The 15,692-nt window shown below is 44.0% G+C and overlaps 1 protein-coding gene across 1 annotated transcript in view; it reads left to right on the top strand.

Annotated features, from left to right (window-relative positions):
* The window catches only part of arvcfb (ARVCF delta catenin family member b), a 113,429-nt gene that overhangs the window by 50,088 nt on the left and 47,649 nt on the right, over positions 1-15,692 (top strand). Inside the window, exons 4-5 of the mRNA XM_070905144.1 lie at positions 3,176-3,650; positions 14,639-14,822. Of these exons, the coding sequence (XP_070761245.1) occupies positions 3,176-3,650; positions 14,639-14,822 (659 nt within the window). The remainder of the gene's footprint in view (positions 1-3,175; positions 3,651-14,638; positions 14,823-15,692) is intronic.

Raw genomic sequence — 15,692 nt, forward strand, 5'->3', positions numbered from 1 at the left:
ATAATTCAAAATGAGCAATCTGCTCGGCAGGGACAGTCAGTGAAAAGCTCATAATCGCTGCGGAGATGTTAATGTGTACGTATGAGATGCAAACATCTTCCTGCAAGAGTCTAATCCTTTTCAATTGCTCTCCTTTTATGGGCCTGCCGAAGAAGAGGGTCAGGCACGGAAGAGATTGAAGGATGATGAAAGTATTTGACAAAAGATGAAGGAAAGGAAGAATAGCGCGGATGTGACAAAGTCCAGATGAATTAATGGGAGCTGAAGTTTGCGGACGTGCATACATCTCGTATCTACTCCATCTGTTTGTGTCTGTATCTTGTCTTCTATTCTTTGTGCACGCGTTTATAGACGACTGCACAGATATACAGAAATACCCTGGACATTTAGCAGCTCGATTAACATGAGGAGAGTGATCTGCTGTAATCATGCGCGGAGCATCGCGCCTGGCGGCGGAGAGCCCTTTCACATCCTATGAATATACCCCTCCCTGTACACACAATGGCGCCAATTTAAATGCAAATCCTGACATTCCCATCACTCAGCCTCACGACGCCTGCTTCACCAAAAGCCCCGCTGCATCGGCCAGATCTAAATGAGCCACGATCTGCACAACTGTACATCTTATCTATCTGTGTGTTGTGTGCGAGAGAAAGTGTGTGAGAAACACAGTGTGACAGATAATGAGAGAGAAAGTCAAAGAGAGAGAGTGAGAGACACTGTTCATGAAAGAGATGGTTGTTATTTATGCAGGTCTATGCGACGGTGGTGATGCTGAGATTGTGTACTGCCCTTCCTCGAGGAGGGTTATCCCTGCCCCCCGTTGCCTTGTCATGTCCAATATCTCGCAGCAATCGAACACTGCATGATGGCCCTTGAGTGTGGGAGTGTGTGTTTAGATCTCGTGTGTGCTAGGAAGCATTTAGTAACCACAAACACGTGCATACATACTCGCAAATTTCCCTCTTTTTCCATGCACACTGTCATGCCAAACCTCAAAGTTGTAGTCGTTCTCCAAATGATATGCTGTAATCAAGCTCTTGATTGGCCCCTCCTTCCATACTGTGGTTACAGGCTGCCTATAGAGGTTTGTGGCCCTCCAACATGGTTCCACAAAGCTGGAAAAAACTACTAAGAACAATAAGCAGCGATGATACACTAGATCCACTCACACGCGTTTAGGTTACCTGCGTTCTATTCAATGTCTTCTCTTTTTTCCCCTGGACGAACTCCTGTTTGAAAAGACATTCGACCTCCAGAGTCACAGCTGTTCTTGACATGTGCCCATGACACCCAAAACTTGTCCTGCAAAGTTTGCCACAACCTCTCAGCACCGTGGTTCTTGAACTTGGTTCATTTGCAGCATTTGGACATGGCCGTACTCCACTGCGGTGGTGCCTCACTCCATCTCTATTAATCCTCTTTCCACCCATCTGAATAGGGGATTTAGTATCTTGTTACATTGCTCGGGCAGGAGTTTTTCTCCCAGTTCATCTTGTATTGATTTCCCTGCCAGTAAAATGCACAAAGTCGTGCTATAAAAGCCAATATGTTACTGCAAGGCTTGTGTGAAAGAAAAATCAACAGAGGGATACACCAGAGCCGAGGCGAGATAGCATGCAGAGTCCCCCCTCCTTCCTCAGTGTGCCTGGGAAGAACTGTAAAAACACATAATTAACATAAAACTCATTAAAATTAGAGCTCGGTCTGGAATTCCCTGCCAACCACCGGCGTTGGCCACCATTTTGTTGCACCACCAACCACCATACATCAAAGATGGTGAGAGGAGACCAGCTGGATTATGTAACGAGGATAAACAAGTCTCAAGCTGTGGGGTGGGTGGGGGGATGATAAAGGCTGTGTACACAAGTATACAACCCTAATTAAATTCCTCTCCCCATGTCATAACTTTTCCTAACATTCTCCCACCCTTTTAGACAACTCAGTGTACTAAAAGAAGAATTTTTGTGAAAGAGATTCTATGCAACTTTTCTGCCAGCGTAAAATGTGACTCCCCTGACTCCATCCTAGGAGCTGGCCCTGCAAGAGAAAAATCGTTCATGTGATTAAAGAGCCTTAAGTAAAATAAGTAGCCTGCAACAAATGATCTGTCATTGGAATTGAGCGCCTATATTTTCACCCATGTTCCAGTAGAGAATTGATGAGACTGCCTTTGGAGTAAAGAACCCTGGAGAACAGAGCGTAAGTCATAGACTCTGAGAGGCTTGGGCAATAGAGATTCACTAAAGGGAACCCCCTACGAACCCTCAAAAAGCAACTCCCGTCTTCCTCCTCCAGAGGACAACACCTGTTTCCATCACCGAAAATGAGTCGAGCTCAATGCTGTTGAAGTCCCCATCCCTAACAGTAGTAATGCAAAGGAGGCTAATGCTAGCAGAGAAGTCCCAGAGAGATGGTCATTAACATTTTAGCAACTGCATGCTAGTGTTCGGCACTGTGAGGCAAAGGGAGCCCTGGGGGCATCATAGGGGCTCGTAGTCCTCCCAGGGGGGACAGCACAGCTCTTTTCTCCCTTCCCTGGGGGAAAATACATCAAATCCCTTCTCTATTTTATATGGTGGCTTCCTAAAAAAAAAAAAAAAAAACTTCACAAGACTTTCCTTCAAAGCATTTTCTTTGGTGTTGCCTTTGTCGCTGATTCTTTGTGAACTGCCTGGTTTTTCTTTGTGCAATCTCTTCCTGTTTCTCAATCACTCTCTCTTAGACTTTATGTTTGTTGAAGTCTGACATGTTTGTTGCTACCACCTGACAGGGAAGAATAATAAATGATAAGTAGAGTGTTGCTTACCGTATCATTCTTATTGCAAGGAATTGCCACCGCGTTCCCTCTGACAGACCTGTTAATAATAGATCCAAACCACAAATCACCATGTTCCCCCTTCACTCTCTGACCTGCACTCTTTCCTTTTCCCCCTCCATCCCCCACATCTTTTCACCTCTCACTCACACTGTCCTCTGCTTTCCCTTTTCCCCCCCATTAGTCAGTGGCTCTTACCTCAGTTGGCTTCTCTCTTTCCCCCAGCTGCCTAATTTTTCTCTCCGACAAGTCTGTCTGAGTCACCCTCGATTTACCTCGTCCATCTTCCTTGTCCTCAACGCTCTCTCTCTTCTTTCGGCTTACAGAGGGTACCCAGACGACCCCATTGAGGCAGAGCTGATCGATGAGCGCCACCCTTACATCCATGGCATGTATTCAGCACCGCTGGCCCAGCCGGAGAGGGGGAGCATGGCCAGTCTGGACCGCATGGGCGGCCGGCGCTCACCATCCATTGACAGCATCCGCAAGGACCCGCGTTGGCGTGACCCAGATCTCCCCGAGGTCATCGCCATGCTGGGCCACCCCATTGACCCGGTCAAGTCCAACGCCGCTGCCTACCTGCAGCACCTGTGCTACGAAAATGACAAGATCAAGAAGGACGTGCGTCAGCTGAAGGGGATTCCTGTTCTGGTGGGGCTTCTGGACCACCCCAAATCTGAAGTCCACCGCAAGGCTTGTGGTGCCCTGCGCAACATCTCCTATGGCAAGGACAATGACAACAAGGTCGCCATCAAGAACTGCGACGGCATCCCGGCCCTCGTCCGCCTGCTGAGGAAGACCAATGACATGGAAGTTCGAGAGCTCATCACCGGTAAGAATGAACATTTCTCAAAGTAATGTGATGAGGTTCACAAGCACTGTAACGTTATCCTTATCGAACTGTTAATCAATACGACTCATTATTAAAAGTACCTTGTCATCAGGAAACAAAACCACCTGTTTCATGTGTGATCAACATCAAGTTAAAACAATCCAAGCAGGTGATTGTGGTCTGACTTCTTGTTAATCCACTTTACTCCCACATCGCCACATAAAAAAACATTTTCTGATTGGATGAAATGATACAACAGATGTTGCACCGGAAAGCATGGCTGGCCAATAATTTGTCTTGGAATTGTGTCGTGTTCTTGTTTTACACACGAGAGTTCGGCGTCATTTTCGATAATGTGACACATCAATGTCAGAAACATATTCGACTAATATTGTGATTTCTGTTGTCTTAACCACATCACCCAGTTCTACAGCAAAACAGAGCATTTCATGAGTGACACATACATTCATATTTTCCATCTGTCATGTGGATGAAATTATTTGTGCTAAGGATATGTCTGATTGCGTATCCATAGGTAAAGGATTCTTATATTATGTAAAAAGCCACCCTCATAGCACTGTCGCAGCCAAGCCTGTTGGCTGCCTTCTCCACTAACTGTAGGATCCCTCTTTCTGTCCGCCTAATTAGTCTCAACTCTCTTTCACGTGTAGTACGTATAAAAGTGCTGCTTTGAAGACTTTTAAGCTGATATGATAGCGCCTTTGTATGCCAGTCCTTTCCAATCACTGGCTGCATACGTTCCCCATCGCTTATATATATATTCCATCCAGGAATATACTGAGTTGCCTGCCATAACCCCACACTCTGCATAGTAATGCGGGGCTGAGTCATACTATATTAAGAAGCACAGTTTTTTTTGTGTTTTCCACACGTCACACGTTTGCAGCAGTATTCACAGTGTGCCATTTTCTCATCTTAGGCGCCTTACATTATTTGATAAGTTTGAGCCCACAGGCGTTCCATATGGAAAGATACAGTACTTGCTGAATTATCATTGGATAGTGTAACTCCCTATATACCAGTGAGGGGAGATAACAACGCATTCAAAGCTGTAATTATTCCGCCATTCTTTTAATTCTAATGAAGACACATTTTGAGTGTATTGTCTTGGCCCTTCTTACCACTTGTGAAAAGAGTAACAAACGTTAATGAGCTAATTAGTCAGTTATAGAGCCATTTTCTTTCAATGAATGGTGACCAGGATCACAGTTAGAGTCAGAAATCAGAACAAACATTGTGATATTTGATTACTTTAGCCTTATCACATTGTACTGTAAGCAGAGAGAGACAGATAGAAAGTGGAGTGATTCTCCGTAGAGGAGCATGTGGCATATAAACATTGATTTTAGAAGGAAAGAGCTATGCATTGTATAATGAAATGTGTTTTAATTCCTCTAAGAGGAGGTATTGATTCAAATGCCATGATAGGGTTTCTTTTCCTTGACCTGGTAAGTGTCACAGCTGGGGAATACAGTGGTGTGTGTGTGTGTCTTTCGAAGTGCTCAGCTAATCCCCAACATGATTGGTTTGACCTGGCACACTTTGGCTGGTATGCACGCTTTGCCATCTGAGAAGGAGCTTTTGTTTTCAGCGCACGCGTGTGAAAAAGGAGAACCACTTTAAAGTGAGATACTTGACCTTTGCGAAGTAGCCGCCAAGTGTAAATGTACAGTATATGCACCACCCGAGACACAAAGGGGATTACTTGTTCGGTAGTTTTACAGTTTAGGGAAGAAATTATGTTTTCAAGCTGCGTTTTGGCAGCTGTCAATGGTTTGTGGCTGGATGTCATGCTGTGAAGATTGGCGAGGCTGTGGCCCTCAAGAGTGAATGTCAATTCAAGATATTGAGGTATTGATAGTCATACTGGTCCTTTAGTAAACATGTTTGTTGAACTGTAGTGTGCATGCATGTACAAGTGTGTGTGTGTGTGTGTGTGTAGCTTTCCTTTACTGTGACAGAGATGTCGCGGTGAGCGATGACTGTGCCGCAGCAGAAATGATTGCCTTTACAGCAGTGTGTTGCTCCCCATCGTAGCTAAAAATAACCCTGCACCACAAGACAAGGAGGACAGAATGGAGGGAGGGTTTTTTTTTTTCTCTCACTCATTATCCACCATCCCTCGCAAATCTAATTTTTTTCTCCCCTTCATTCATTATCTACACTCTTTCTGATTTTCTCTCTCTCTCTCTCTCTCTCTCTCTCTCTCTCTCTCTCTCCCCCCCCCCCCTCAGCTTTAGGTTTCCATTGCCAGTGCTCTGGCCCCGGTGAAAACAGTCACAATGCAAGCTCAGCTTACAGCCTCAGCCTGTGTGGCTAGAATTGGCCGTGTTTTTCTACAATTAAATATGGGTTTTAAATATAGGCCCCTTTTCTTAGTCCATGTGTTTTAAGAGTTTGCTGTTGGAGTTTCTGCTGTCCCTGTAAAACCACAGAGAGCTCTGTTTTCTGTGGGGGGAAACGGGTGACGTGGAAGGAACCAAGTGATTTTATTTTCCAACACACAAGACAGACAGACCAGTCGTTCATATTTTTAGAGCTTTGTACCGTTCAGAGCAATTCTATTTCCCCTCCCGGTAGGCTCTGGGCTGTTTGTGCCCTCCAGCAATTCCCACCCTGGAAATGTAGATTATTAAGCGGATTTGTCTCCTGTTTTCCCTGCAGGAGACGTCTGAGTGTTGTGGACTGACACTCAGGCAGGTGCTCGCTGCACGCTTTTGTCGTTTGAATGAAAAATGCATATAGGGCAAGTTGGCAGGCCTTTCAGCTAGAAGAGAGATGATGTCTAGACAAGCGTGTGTGTCTGTGCCAAGATTTTGTGGGGCTTTGTCTGGGTTTAACATAATGTATACAGAACTATTTTAGTGGACGTTTTGGTCTGAAGCACCTAAATGTTTTTTCTAAGTGCCCTTCATTTTTTGGGCTTCCGAGAACTAATGAAGAATGGTCAACTGTGGGGTTAAAGCAACCTGCAAAAACTATGTCTTCCAGTGTTTTTGAACTTAATTAAAATTCTCTTAAACCTGCATCAATTGATTTTTGGACAGCTTGGGGGCAACGCAGTAAGCTGTAAACACAGACTTATCATCTAATAACGCTGCTATGGCTAATGTGTTATCAAAAAGTTGCCTATTTACAGGCGCCGTGTTCGTGGCTACTCAATGAAAGTAAGCTCTTTAGCCGCAAAATGCTCCACCATGTTCACCCGCTAGTCGCTAACTTTTTTCTGTTTGGTCAATGCAGGTAGTGCACAGTGGTTTTATCAGGGCGTTGCTACATAGCTACGTGCTGCAGCTGGTAATGGGGTCGTTGAGAGCGGTGAGACTGAGCCAAAACAGTTCAGTTGCTGGCCGTAAAAACCAAACTAGTACTGGTACTGTAGCATATAGAAAAGCACAGGTGCAATTAAGAACATTAACTAATAATGGCCGCATTCCATTTACATGTTATGAGTCAAAATGTGTGCCGTGGAAAAGGTCTGTCATCGTCAATCCAACACGTGGATGCAGGGCTGCATTAGAAATGAGCTGGATCAAAGCGTTACTATAGGTAACTAGCGTAGCACTGAGCAGTGAGTTGACAGTAATTGTGTGATCAAACAAACTGCCGCATCTGATTTTCAACAGCAGGGTAGTTTGGGCATTTGGCGTTTATACAGTGTGGTCCTCGGTGTGCTGTTACACGGGACACACACACATGTTCACATACACGTGCGTGCGACTAAACCCCATGGACATGGTTCTTGCGATGATGTCGAGTACGGTGAAGTCATTTCCGAGAAGGGCAACATACCTGAGGCCCCCCACCGTGATTCATGAGACAACCTGCTGAGTTCATCATGGGCATGTGCTGTGTGTGTGTGTGTGTGTGTGTGTGTGTGTGTGTGTGTGTGTGTGTGTGTATGTGTGCTTTTTGCCTTGCCCTTCCTACCTCATTTCATTAACTGCTCTCTGGGAATCGACCTCAGCACCCTGCCTGACACACACACACACACACACACACACACCTTCCACTTCCCTTTCTTTAGTGGACGTTTGCCATAGCAGACAAAAGAGTGAGTCCACTTACTGAAGCCTCCTCCTCCTCCTCGTCTTCCTCCTCTCGTGTCTTTCGCATGCCCTCTCACTTTTTTCTAAACTGTGTCTCCCTCCTTCTTCACCACTGAGAGTGTGATGGATGGCACAAGGGGTGAGGAGGAGAAGGACAGGAGGGAGGGAGGAGGAGGAGGAGAGTGGTAATGGACAGAACTAAGTTAATAGCCCTGCTGGAAGAGCAACATGCCTGCCAGTGGTGCCTGGAACATTTAATTAGCCCTAGCCTCAGCTCCAGTCCCATTCCCAATCCTGGTCCCAGTTTCAGAGAGAGGGGGGATGGAGAGGAAAGGAAAAGGAGTCAATAGAGAAACAGGAGGTAACATTTGGTTAATACTCACAAATCGTCTCCTTTGCTTCCCATGTTGTCCTTTACTTTGACAAATACACATTTGGATGTTAGTATTGTTGGGTTATGTCAAGCTCTGACAAATGAAAACCGTCAGGTGATAATGTTCATGTTCCACTTGCCCTGCGGCTGGATTGGATTTAAAACAAAGGAAACAAAGGCAAATCACAGGTTTATGGGGAAACCCAAACGTAGTGAAAGATTGTTGTTACATACGTATCAGATTGCAATGTTTTTCTTCATGAGCTTTTTCCTGTTGAAGGAATTTGAAGCATAGCGTATGTATATAAGACTTGGGATCTATTTTTATAGCTGAATGAGTTCTATTTACGGGGATAAATCACAATGTATTTTACAACTTTCATTTCATTCCATGCTGCTTTCTCGATGGTCTCTGACTGTTGGCCCCTTTGTTAGCAGATAAACAGCATTAATAAACCAGAAAGGAATATCATTTTTAGATCTTGAAAGCAGTTTGAGTTAATTATGGACGGTCATGGGAAAGTCTTGGAATTGTATATTACAGTACAATTGAACTTGTGACTCCCTTTTCCACTGGGCATTAACATCCTGGATCTTACCATCCCGTATTAAGATGTATCACTGTATCACTGTAACACTTCCAGAAATCAGAGCTAAAAGTTTTTCTTCATCCTGCTGCTCAAAATAATGGCAGGCAGCCTTGACAGCATCGTTGTGTGAAGAAGAGGTGCGTTTGTTTGGGTTGATGAGTTCGTTGGTCGGTGTCAGGTCAGTTTCAGTAAATCGAATGCTAAGAAAACCAAGGAAATCATTTTTATTTCGGAACAAGCAGATTCACCAACACGTCTCTATTAATGGGGAGCGTACTTCTTGTAAATAGGACAACTTTAGAGTCACTGGGAGTTGCATTTCTCCTCTTTTGGTCGAGGTCAGCCGCGTCCCCCCGCCTTCAGCAGCCTGTCCTCTGAAGGCATAGAGAGAAGACGCTGACATCAACAAGTAGATATAACGTTACTCGTCACTGAAAAAGTGATCACAGTTACTAAGTAATCCGTTCCTGCCCAGCGCTGGTTACATGCTTGTTATTATCATATTCAGGATATGATTCCATGTTTACATGGAGCACACAGTAACCTTCATTCAGCTCCCTTTCTACTTGATTCTAATATTATCCAGGTCTCTGATCCTCCTCCTCCACAACTTAGACACTTTTTCATTTCTGGAATCACCTAGGTGCAGAATCAGAGTTTCACTTCCTGACCTAAATTTTCCCTAAACCAATGTTATTTTTAAATCAACTCTTGTTTGACTTTTTCTGCCTGATCCAGCTCACATGCATAGCCTACAAAAGGTCTATATTAAATATGAGTGAAGCTCAGTAGCTGTGCATCTAGAAATATAACCTAAATGATATCCTTTGCTGGTGTTATGGTGATGGTATAATATTTGTCCTCTGTATTTTGATTATTATCTGCTGACAGAGGAGTGTCATTGTGGATCTTGTGGTCATGTCAGAAAGGTTTGGACAGGATCCCGACATCCTTGTGTTTAACCCCCGGCTTGAAGATATTTATAGCAAAATGAAAGTTCCTCAGTTCCCAAGCAGCTCTGCATCCCTTTCACTGACGGTCGCTGTTGTTTCATCAGTTTAAACATTTGGCTGCTGTTTATCTGTTTGACAGCTGACATTCCTTTCTGTATGGACAGTAAACTAAAGCAACTGCAATAGTCTCCATTTTCTGACTGAAAGATAAATGTGGTTAGACTGCATGTGTTCTTGATGCTTTTTAAAATCAGATTTTGACGTGATCTAACGAATCCAATCACAGTCCTGAAAGTAAGATGTTTAAGGAGCCTTTGACGTCACAATTGCATGATGTCTGCCTCTCAGAGGTCCCCAACACGCCCACCTCTGACAAGCTGACAGAGGACAGCAAGCGGACTAAACCTGATATAAAGCCACTGGCCTGAAACAGTGGACGTGGGATGGAGATCGTCACTTCCACAGCACTCTGTCATCGTAAATAACATTGTGTCTGTGGGCTGTATGCCTGTCATACTTGATGGATCACAGCCACGGCAAAGACATACCTTTTCCCACCCCTCTGGCATATGTGATCTGTGTCGATCCGACTGATTCCACCGGCCCGAGCAGTGTTTCAGCTGGTATACTGGAAGTGTTGTCGAACACCTGGAGGGTGACAGAAAAAGTCTGCATGGTTGCACGGTACTTTTTGCATCAAGGCTCAGGTATCTCTCTTTACTTTGAAACATTGAGGTTTATAACTGAGCTATAAACTGAGCTTGTTTGTTTTTTTTGCAAATGGCTTTTTTGCTTATGTGCTGGACAAAAAGATAGATGCTGGTATATTTTACGTTTTACATACAGAAATACATTCCCAGCCATGTTGAATATGGGCTGTTGAACCTGTTTTACGATGGTGTAGAAACAATAGCGTGCAGAGCGTAAATTAGAGGCATCACGCGCCATTAATCTGATAGCAGGGCGTACACAAATGGATTTTACATCGGGCTTGAATGTTAAACTTTTTATCATACAAATGAGTGAGGAGGATTTATTTTGTGGATTATTAATGTACTGTTTGCTTCTTCCTCCTCAGCTCCTAAGTACTAAACATTTCCCGTGCAGTGTATGACCAAGACACCTCAGTCAGAAGCTTTCTGTCTTCTCTGCTTGTCTTCCTTAAGCTCACATTGCTCCACATGTGTTGGCTGCATGTTGAATGTTGCTGATGCTAATGACACAACAGTGGAGGTAATCAAGCTGTCAGCCTGGCAGGCAGGCATGAATGTTAGCTAGCTGTCATCATACCGGAGTACACGCACACACACACACACACACACACACACACACACACACACACACACACACACACACACACACCACCAGACCACATTTGTTTTTAATGTGATTCATGCCTGGATGCAGATACTTCCTCTCATAAGCTCTCATGCATGTGGTTGAAGTAAATGACAAAATTGACCCTTTTAAAAAGAGAGTGGACAAAATGTGCAGCAGGGAAGGAGCGGATGTTTGGCTAAAACATTAGTATGTGAGCGCCAGCAGTCAAATAATCACCACAAATTATAGATGTAGGCATAAAAGACCAAACAACCCCCCTTCAGATTTTAAAATGGCTTCCTTTGGACCAAAACATCCCATCTTGTTAACTTTTGGGTCATTCACTAGCAATCAACTCATAATTCTCAATAGTGTAGCTTTGGCTCTCTCGCTCCTGCCTACATGCAAATGTTTAAATTTAAATGCATGTGCTAATACTGTGCTACACTTACATTTTCATTTATTAATGGCCCACGTGAACCGTTGACAATGCGCAATGCGGAGGTTTCTGTGATACCTGGGTTGCTGATGTCTCGAGTAAAAGTTACAGGGTCCACTTTATTATTATCAAACCAAAAGCATGTAAATGTGGCAGGAAATAAAGGGGCACTTGAAGGTAGAATAAGCTACAACCTGAACCACTGACTCAACGCCTACACACACACACACACACACACACACACACACGCCTGGGTTGAACCATGGGTAGATAACAATATGCAATAAAGACAAGAAAACAAGCATGTAACTAATACTGGTGTAATTTCTTCAATCAGAGCTTCAATTATGCTGATTGCAGAACATCCATATGTTTGAATGACATCTCAGCTCCTTTCCGTTCAAGTTTAACGCACCATGAAAGTGCCTGTAAAAAGAAAAATCAATTTTGAATTTGTCGAGGTATGAAATTTACAGTAAACACATGAAGCACAAAATGAAACCAGCCTTCATTCAACGATGTAATTACCAGAATATTGCCCTGAAATGAGACTGTCAGGCAATGTTTACTCTCAGGACATGGTGTGTTCCCAACAAGCTCTGTGAATCAAGTGCATAGTTTGATGATGTTATTGATGGTCATAGACCTGGGTCTACAGGGATCTGTGAGGAATAAAAGAATTTAGTCAAATTACAGCAGGTCATCCACACTGTCCAACACGTTCAGTCTTCTCGCTGCACTGGACACTTCAAAAGTCCCATAAACATGATCTGTTAAGCACGCAGGATTATATAAAGTTGGCTTGAGGCTTTAATGTGCGTGTTCGATGCGATGTCCTGATTTGTGTGTGAAAGTGGCCCCCCGAGCGGAGCCGCGCCTCAGCTTACACATCTAATAGCTTCCCAGTAAGATACTGGTTGCCTGGTAGCCTCTGAAGCCAGTCTGGTCAACAACTGTAACCACAGAGAGAATAGAGGTGCAGTGTCGGGTTGCTTGGTTAGGTAATGCAGTTACCATAGAGATGTGACGGAGAGGGGCTGAAGTGACAAAGGTCATGGGGCCGCCCTCAAACTTGAAATATCACAAGAACACAGTATGTGGATTGGTCTAATGAGGTTTTCTTTTTTTTCCTCCTTTTTTCACTGTGTCGGTGAAGGAAACCAGTTTTCTCCAGGCACAACCACACCAGAAGGACTGGATTTATTTTTAGCGCGGGCCTGTCTGCCGAGACAGTTTTTTCCCCCCTGTGTGCGGAGGGCATGATTTAACAGAGGAAATATTGACCATCTGGAAAATGTACAGAAACCGTTTCGAAGAACAGGGCGAGGAAGTGTGACAGTTTCACTGCTCTGCTGATGGTCTGTTGTTGTGGGGCAAGAGGGAGTCACAGGCTGTGTCTGGGTGTCTGGGTTTCACTGCATTCATATATGCAAAGTGCACGCGTCTCTGAGCATCTCCGCGTGTGAATGTGTGTGTATTTAAACGTACTGCTCTTGCTGGTTGTTGTTCCTTTGGACCCCCCCCCCCCCCCCTCCCACAGCACAGGAGAGTTGAAGGCGGGTGTGTTGAGGGAGAGACGTCCGCCAGCACTGCCAGCAGTACTGGCTTTGACACACGGCTCATGGAGCCAATTAAGGCACATTAAATCCTTTAGCGCCCGTTTACTGCAATTTAAGTCCAAACTAGTACTTCTCGGAGTCATTACTCAAATCGAATCTGAACATTGAGACTTGACACGCATATTTTTAGATTCAGTTGGACTCTTTGAGGATAAACAAATAAATGTTCATAAATCAGCTCCTTATAACTCCGGAATTTGCCTGACAACCATCACGTTTTTAAGTGTTCTTCAGTATCAAAGTAATCTGGTGATAGTTATCTGTGCTTCCATAGGTACATTGCTACTTTGCTACATACTTTTAATGATGCCAATAGCGTCGACGTTGTAAGCCCCTGCTTTGGACTAACAAATCACTCGTTGTAAGTCGCTTCAGATAAGAATGTCAGCTAAATGCCTGAATTTAAAAGGAGACAGGAAAGACGGCGATAAATGATGAGAGACGGAGACAGAGGGAGGCCTGGGAGATGGGTTAATAAAAACAGAAACTCAGTCAAACATGGACTTCAGAGTTTTTTTTTTTCCTTTTTGGTGTAACATTTTTGTTCTCCTCAAACCAGAGTTCTGCCTCGCTCCAGAGCTTCCATGTGTCTTGAGTGAAAACCCATCTGATGCTGATGCTTTAACACAGCATTTTATTTTTGTGGGGTTGGCTGCCTGGCTACGCTGCCAAAAATGTCCTCCTCTGTGCTTTGTCTGCCTGCCTGCCTGCCTGCCTGCCTGCCTGCCTCTCTTTTGTGAGACCTCAGGATGCAACATACCCAGCTCAATTTAGTTTACCTCTTTTTGCAGAAGTTGAAGATAGGCTGCCTGTTGTAGAGATGTGCAGGTAAATAGAAAAAGCTCTTTCTCCTGCTTGGATTGGAAATGGAGGGAGGTTATGGGTACACACCATCTGTGTGCTAGAGTAGTTCATTTACATTCGTCCTGTACACACACACACACACACAGTATCTACAGAATATGTGTGCTTTAAGGTCCAAGTGGTATATTACGCCATTAGTGATGCTTCTCAAGTTAAAAAATGACATAAGGTATCATAAGGTAAATGTAACATCACTTTTCCTGTAGCAATATTATGAGAATATCATAGAAAGATCACTGTGATACGTCTTCAAAAGACTTGATTACAACATAGTGGTAGTCAGCTAAGCCCTCATAGGAGAATAATACAACTATTACAGTTATACATTGCGATGTGGCCGACTGATATTATCACTGGCTAATGAACAACCAATTTTCTTTTCTTTTTTTTTTTTTTCAAATGTGATTTTTCAGCCAATCTACAGTAAATGTGGTTTTGATTGCAATGAAGTCTGCACTACAGTATGTTTGCCTGCCATACAGTTGTCGTTACATTGCACCCCCCCCCCATCCTTTTGTCAGTTTCTTTCATTTTTCCTAACCTCCCTCCTTCTCCCTCTCTTTTAATTTCTTTCTCTCTATATATCTGTCCTCCTATCCATTCCTCTTTCCTCATCCCTCCTCTTCTTATTCCTCCTATAGCCTCCATTTTCCTCCCCATAATCCTCTTTCCAAATTACCTGTGTCTTTCCCCTTATCGCTGTCCTCTTGACATGTCTTTTAATTTCTCTCTCCTCTGCCCCCCGCCTCCCAACCCGCAGGAACCCTGTGGAATCTGTCGTCCTATGAACCCCTGAAGATGGTCATCATCAACCACGGCATGCAGACCCTGACCAACGAGGTCATCATCCCCCACTCGGGGTGGGAGCACGAGCCAAACGAGGACTCAAAGCCCCGCGACGCAGAGTGGACCACCGTCTTCAAGAACACCTCCGGCTGCCTCAGGTAGGGTTAGGGTTGATAGTCTCTCAATCATTTCAGTGATTTTTCAAGCAAAAATACCAACCACTTGCTGGTTTCAGCTTCTAAAATGTGAGGATTTGATGCTTTTCTTTGTTATATGTGATAGTAATGGATTTTGGACTCATGATCGGCTACAGCAAGCCATTTGAAGATTTTACCTTGGGCTCTGGGAAATTAAAATGGGCATTTTTTCACAATTTTCTGACATTTTACAGCCAAATTGATTAAGGGATTGATTGAAGAAAATAATCCACAGATTAGGCGGTGATAAATGTGCAGCCCTACACTAAATATCCCCTGATTATAAAGTCTGAAGTGGGAAAAATCAAGAAAATCTGCAATTTAAACAAGAAGTTCAAAACATACTTCTGAATATTGAACATGAAAATTTAGTAGCAACGATTGTTTGGCTTGCTTCTGTTAAACGGAATCCTGGAAGCTGTCTTTTGTCTTTTAGAGATCATCCTGGATTTTATGTAAGGGGACCCTTTGCACGTCCAGGGCCTTGAAAGTTTGTTTTTTTTCCTAAGATGCCAGTTGTAGCTGGGGACAGGTGTGACATATATGAGACTACATGTGTGCTCTTGTTGACCCTGGGCCATGGTCAGATGTAACTTCCTTGGTTACTGGGAGAATTTATGATGCGGCAGATGCTGTGTTCTGTGTGTATGTGAAGTATGTTGGATATCTGTCTGCAGGAGCGTTGCTGGGGGACTTTGGTCTGTCACTTTTGACCACATACAGGTGCAGCACAGTGTGTTACCACTTAAGATGTCTCTCCAGTCCATATCGGGAAATCGTTTGTAAATGTTTCTCTATTCGTCTCATGTCATTCTAATATGGGCTCACCCT

Source organism: Enoplosus armatus, chromosome 4 (assembly GCF_043641665.1).
Source record: "Enoplosus armatus isolate fEnoArm2 chromosome 4, fEnoArm2.hap1, whole genome shotgun sequence".
Taxonomy (NCBI): Eukaryota; Metazoa; Chordata; class Actinopteri; order Centrarchiformes; family Enoplosidae; genus Enoplosus; species Enoplosus armatus.